The sequence below is a fragment of the Nestor notabilis genome, unplaced genomic scaffold, assembly GCF_000696875.1.
Source record: "Nestor notabilis isolate BGI_N333 unplaced genomic scaffold, ASM69687v1 scaffold31221, whole genome shotgun sequence".
In the NCBI taxonomy this organism is placed as follows: domain Eukaryota; kingdom Metazoa; phylum Chordata; class Aves; order Psittaciformes; family Psittacidae; genus Nestor; species Nestor notabilis.
Window position 1 is genome coordinate 1,040 of NW_009913884.1, and position 6,296 is coordinate 7,335.

General features: G+C 34.8%; 1 protein-coding gene across 1 annotated transcript; it reads right to left on the bottom strand.

Moving 5' to 3' along the window:
- Positions 1-686: 686 nt before the first annotated feature.
- CCDC107 (coiled-coil domain containing 107) lies at positions 687-5,403 on the bottom strand (the record flags this gene model as incomplete). Its single annotated transcript, XM_010023400.1, has 5 exons — positions 687-1,081; positions 1,695-1,804; positions 2,501-2,591; positions 3,865-3,931; positions 5,198-5,403. Coding segments are annotated over 5 exons (740 nt in total), but the record flags the coding sequence as incomplete, so codon positions are not given.
- Between the last annotated feature and the right edge of the window lie 893 nt (positions 5,404-6,296).

Sequence of the window (6,296 nt, forward strand, 5' to 3'; positions counted from 1 at the left end):
GGACAGAAATTATTCTGACAAAGGAAATAAATGTTTTTCTTAACACTGTCCTAAAAAAGCCACTATTAAGTTGGCATCATATACTTAAAAAAGAACCTCCAAAGCCCCACAGTTATGGAATGGTAACAGCAATGCATCTGTTAATACTGTTCTAAGGAAAAGTGTATTGCAACAAATCAAAATGCCAGGGAACAGATTACGTGATCCAGTGGAATTATTAAAGTTCAAATTGACATACAAAACTACACATAATTAGTGAGAAGACAGCAAACTCAGACATAATTATTTCTAAATACTATCTCTGGCTAAATTTCTCTGTTCAAATAAAGAAACTTGACTATGAATGCACCTCTAAGACTTACTGCTAACTGCTTTTTATACTTTCCTTGGAGAAACTTTTCCACAAAGAGCTGAATTCATCAGTGCATGCTCTTTAATGAACTCAAGAAAGCCACATGGCAACATGCTTATTAGTTACAAAACATTTATGAAACATCTATTCTTTATAGTTTTACTACAAGACATTCTTTTAGTGAAGCATCAGATATAGTTACAGTGCATTATATACAGAGTACAGAAATCCTTTTTATAGGAAAAAAATAAATAGAAAAAAATATGTAAACATCCTGAGTAAAATTCTGCTGCCACTGAAGTCAGATAAAGAACTGTCATAGACAGGAGCATAGGCAGTATTTCACACCCCTTTTTAAAGCATACAGCAGCACACATAACTCCATTCAAAACAGTTTAAAGTGCATACAACATTATAGGAAAAAATAATTCATAAGCTTTTGAAAGTGTTGTATGTGCAGATTTCATTCATATCTATTACGTCTCCTCAATCCCATGTCTTCTGATGCAATGTTCATTATTTCTTGGTCTTCTACCACATGTTGCTCAAACTGATGTTCTTCACACTCACCATGTAATTCATGCTCTTCTATTCCATCATCATTATCAACATACTCAAGCAAATCTTCATTACTGTCATCTTCTCTGTCATCCACTTCTTTCTCTTGAGAATGTTCAGCAAATGACTGAATGAGATCTTCAAGTTTCTCATTACAAATGTGGCCAAGATCTTAGAATTCACAAAAAATAAAAAGAAAGTTTAAATGACTAAAAAGGCTCTGAATTTCATCATCAGTTTAGAAGCAGCTTTTTTTTTCCTCTCTTTTATTAAGACTCAACTAATGCAAAAATTCCCAAAATTTCTAATGAGCCATTCTTAACACTTAAGATTTCTTCTGGACTACTATGAACCTCTTGAAAGTCTCCAGTTGAAACTAATACAAAATTTGCTGTTTTGTATATTGTGTAGCCTTGGAGGTACCCATGCGGGAATCCTCCAACTAAAGTTAGTCTAGTACTAACAGACTGCTTAGGAACTCATATTCAAGAAGCCCATTTCAACAAAGTAGTACATGACTGTGTGGTCCAGTCTAGCTCTTTTAGCACCTGTTCTTAAAAAAAAATCATGATGTATTCAAAATTTGAGATCAGACACACCTCAAATAGGAACAATGACATTCCTCCACAATAAAATTCCACACTCATTACATAAGATGCAAGAGCTGAACATTACTACAGTAAGACCCTATACTTAAAGTAATCCTATATTTAAAGGTATAAACTATAGTTTAGTCCTTTAAAATATAAACTAAAGTTACGTATCCTGCTGGAAATCAAAGTACCTTTCATTGTGTTTTCTGATTTATCCAATCCACTTTCTTTCATCAGCCGTCTAATTGATTGGAGCTGTGTCATTATTTCATCCTTCTGCTCACAAGCTAAAGCATTAACACTAGGAAAACAAAAAAAAGACAGATGTCAACAGCTGAAAGATTACCTTGGAAGTGAGTGCTTGATAGTAATGCACAAGATTGCAATAGTTCTGTTTGTGGATAAGTACCATAGTTGACAACTGTCTCTTGAGAAGCAGAGAGCCCAGCAAGTAAGTCTACAGAATAATCTAGTCACTGAATCCCACCATTGGAGCCCCAATGGCTAAGGTTGAGTAATGACTACTGAAAGAAACAATTCTCCAAAGTAATTTTATTTTCAGTACAACAATTCCTAATGCAGAACTTTACAGTTTAGAGGCACTTCTCATTTATTTCAGATTTTGCTTACTCTCTCTTCTCCCCATCACTACCACAAATCTGTTATACAAATTCATCAGTGTATTTGCTGCTTAATAGGTTCAGCACATCCTAAGTTCAAAGTACACTAAAGAAACAATCATGAAATTTTGCATGTTTTTAACTAGGCTTCAGGAAGGATGTCAGTCTACACAAAATGGACTGCCTGGATATTTTCATTTCTAGTACTGACTTAAGGCTCTAGCTCCTTAGGAAAAGAACTTCTCTAAAACTACAAGGTTATATTACTTACTCCCTTATTATACGAGAATAGGGAAGCTTTATTTCCCTGAAACACACAAAAACTTTACAGGTTCAATTTACATAAAACAATACTGAGACGTTCTAGAAACACTCACCAGTTTGACAGTGGATCCAACTGAGTCAATAAAGAATTGAGCATTTTCTCTGTCTGTGCTAGATGCTGCTCCAGCTCTAAAAGCTGATGCTCTAACAAAACACAAAAGAAAATAAAAAAAGGAGGGGGAGAGGGACAGGATAGAGAGAGAGAACATTGTAAGAAATGTATTTACAATACCAAAAGGATATTCATTTGTGTTTTCAGTTGGGCAGCTTAAAAAACAGGATTTTTTTTCCTCTGTAAAATTCTAGAACAAGAAAAGGGAGTGCTTGGGGTAAGAACAGAAGCCTTACTATGTGTGACTGTTAAGTCCCTTTTATCCAATAACCTGTCTCCAATAGCACCCAAACAGAGAACACGTTCGTAGAAACTGAGCAAGAATGTGGTTGTCACCTTCCCAGCCTCAAATACGTACGATTTCAAGACTCCATGAGGTGTAAGTAGTGTATTTATACTTAATACACTATCATGAATTTGCACACCTCACAAATACATTCAACACTTAATGCACTTGAGTTGAGAGGATTTAACTCTTCCTACGATACTACTAAACTTTAAAGAAAGAAGAATGCAACACACAGGGATGGTGAGTGGGCAGCACAGCAAATCATTGCTGAACCCAATTACAGACCTGGTACACAGAGACACCAAAAGAGGCTTCTAGTTGTTTAATTGACTAAATATGTGTCTATACAAGGGGCAAGAGAAGTATGAAGTACAAAAACTGCTCAACTTTGATGTGCCATAATTTTTTCTCCAAAAGAAAGCTCAGTTCTTGGCATATGCAGAATAGACTGAATCAGTCAGTCAAGAGTACTCTGTATAATGAAGAAAAAGATGGTATCATTTATTCTGTCACATCTATAAATATTTGATGTTTTTGACAGGTCTCTAATTTAGCCTAGAAGTTCAACAGTCTCTGTAATTGTTTACCCATACTGTTCCACTATTGATACAGTTCAAATGTAAAGTAGATCATTATATCTCTTTTAAATACCCTAAAGATCTAAAATCTAAAAAAAAAAAAAAAAATTAAAAAACTAAAGATTATTATACCGTATTTTAACATCTTACTCTACTGAAGAAAACCAAACAGGTCTTAAGTCAGAAAATCATCAGACATTAAAAGGCAGAGAATCATACTATATTACTATACTGTTTCAAAGCATATTACCACCTGGAGTTTTCAAACAAACCTCTTAACGAGTATTTCAAATATACAGACTAACAAAGTGGTTTTTTGTAGGTTCCTAGCTGCACTTAAGTAACTTATACAATTATTCTCATTTAGCCAGGCAGCCATCAATGAAAACATGTAGCTTTGTCCCAGCAGGAAATACGCATTCTGAATGGGTATCTTACCCGTTTCCTTTGCCTTGTCTTCTGTACTTTTTTCCTTTTTGGAGAGACTTTCTTCATGTGACTTCATCTTTAATAAATAAAACCGTGTTAAAACACTTCATCACTATTTGTATATTAAATAAAAAGGCACTTCCAAATTTACTGAAGGTAAATAGCAACAAAACAAAAATGTGTTCCATTAATGAAACTCTCTTCAGCTGTGCCTTCTTCATATCTTAAACTAACATTTCTGATTTTAAGCAATGACAACCTGACTGATAAAAGTTGTGAAAGAAAGCAGTTGCTGCATCAAGTTCAGTTTTCAAAAACTAACAGAAGGAATCTCCCAGGTTACTGGATCCAGTCTCCTACCATTAACTAGGAAGTAAAACTTCTTTCTTCAAGTAATAAAGATGCAATTATAAAAATATTTACATTTCAAGCCCACAAGCTCAAGTGTAAAGAGCTGTAACACCCAAAATAGTGGGTTTATTATTTTTAAATCTTACCTACAACCTAATTAAATTTATTTTTAAAACCAAACTGGTCAACCTCCATGTTCATTTTGCTAAACTGTGGTATTTTTTCGCATATAGATTATATGAAACTACTATGGAAATGAAGATGTTGTCTCCAGCCATGTTCAGGCTGGGTCTTTTTTCTCTTGAAGGCAAGCAACAATATACCAGATGCCCTCTCAACATTCCAAGTGCTGTGATCTCTCTTACTATATATAATAAATATCAGTACGTATTTAAAAAAAAACAAAACCAAAAAACACTAATAACTGACCATGTTTTCTCCTTTTTTGATTTACAAATGTCAGAAAAGGTATCATATTTCATGAATAAAATTCTATGTTGCAGCTGCATGACCAAATGAGAAATTCAAATAAAATGTCAAGTCAAATAAAAGCTCAAGACTACTCACAATTTATATAATTGCTAATCTATTACTCTGCAGGAATCCTCCACCTGTCCACCTCATTCCCATACTTAATCTCATTCTGAAGAACTAAAAGGAAGCGAAATACTGATGAGGCTTAAGTTGCAGCTTCAGGTAACAGCACTGGTTAGATTCTCAGATTCTTATCTGGGGTGGGGGGGATTCTCACCTTGATTTAGATACTTACAGAAGTATCTAAAGTAAGTAAGCCAGAGCCTTCATAAGGAAAAAGCAAAAATGCTAAAATTTCAACTTTGGAGCTCACATTCAAAGTCAAACTGAGCAAGAAAACGCTTCTGGTCAACAATACACATGGGCTCAGAATTGGGCGGGGGGAAGACACAAAACAAACCAAACTAGTTACATTTCCTTCTAATTTCAATAATTTAATGCTTTGCTTATGACTTACCTTAAGAAATTTATATGCTGCAAACACTCCCACTCCAAGAGCATACAATGGCATGAGTGTGAATGCTAGCTCTCTACCATTTCCTCTTGTTCTCTCATTCTTTATCTCTTTTTCCATTGCATTTCTCATCTGCTGAATACTCTGGTAAGTATTACCATCAGAATTCCCTGGATCTCGGTGAACTTGATAAACTGTCTGAGGACTACCTTAAAAAGTTAAATTGAGAGAAAGATGACAAACAAAGAAAGGAAATTAAAACTGCAATTAATTTCACAACTGGAATTAAATTGTTTTCTTCTTGTGTGACTATCTTTGTCCATCACTCCACTAAGATGGTGTGGGCAGCCCTGCATCCAAATAAAAATTACCAAAAAAATTTAAAAAACACTTTCATGAATAGAATGCAAAGTTAAATCTAGATAGCAAAGACTCTCAAACTACGTTTCTACATTTAAAAGTTTTAAGCTTCTTCACAGCAATACTGGCAAACCTACAGTAAACCACAGAAAATTAGATTAACAAGAAACAACTTAAATCTTGAAACTAAAGAGTACTCAGAGAAACTATTGATAATGCTGAGCACAGTTACAAATTGGTATTTTTCCTCTGTAAGAAAGAAGTACAAATTGAATTATTGTTTTGTTGAAATACACATGCTGTATGCTGGTTTTGTTATTTTGACAGTAAATTCAGTGTTAGCTGGATATTCTCACAGGCTTATAAGTGCTGTACCTCTGCAAATCAAATATTTAGCAGAAGGAGATTGCACAATAGCAAAGAGATGCAACCTTGGAGGTCTGAAGTATTTTTGCATGTAATTTGCCTGCCAGAACAGGGAGCAGATAAAAGAACAGCCAGTGACATTGCTCGACTTAGGAATTAGGTTATTTGGTAGTTAAATCTGGGGTTCATGGGCCATGCACATGAGAAACAGTGCTATAGGCTAAAGAATGCAGACGCTTGCAGGGACAGACAGCGGGTGACTGGGGGGTGGTGAAGTTTTACACTGGTGTCTCAACTGACTGCACAGACTTAGACTTTCAAATCCCTTTGCACATTTAGTTCATCATAATTTAATGTATCAGAACTGGGTATGGGT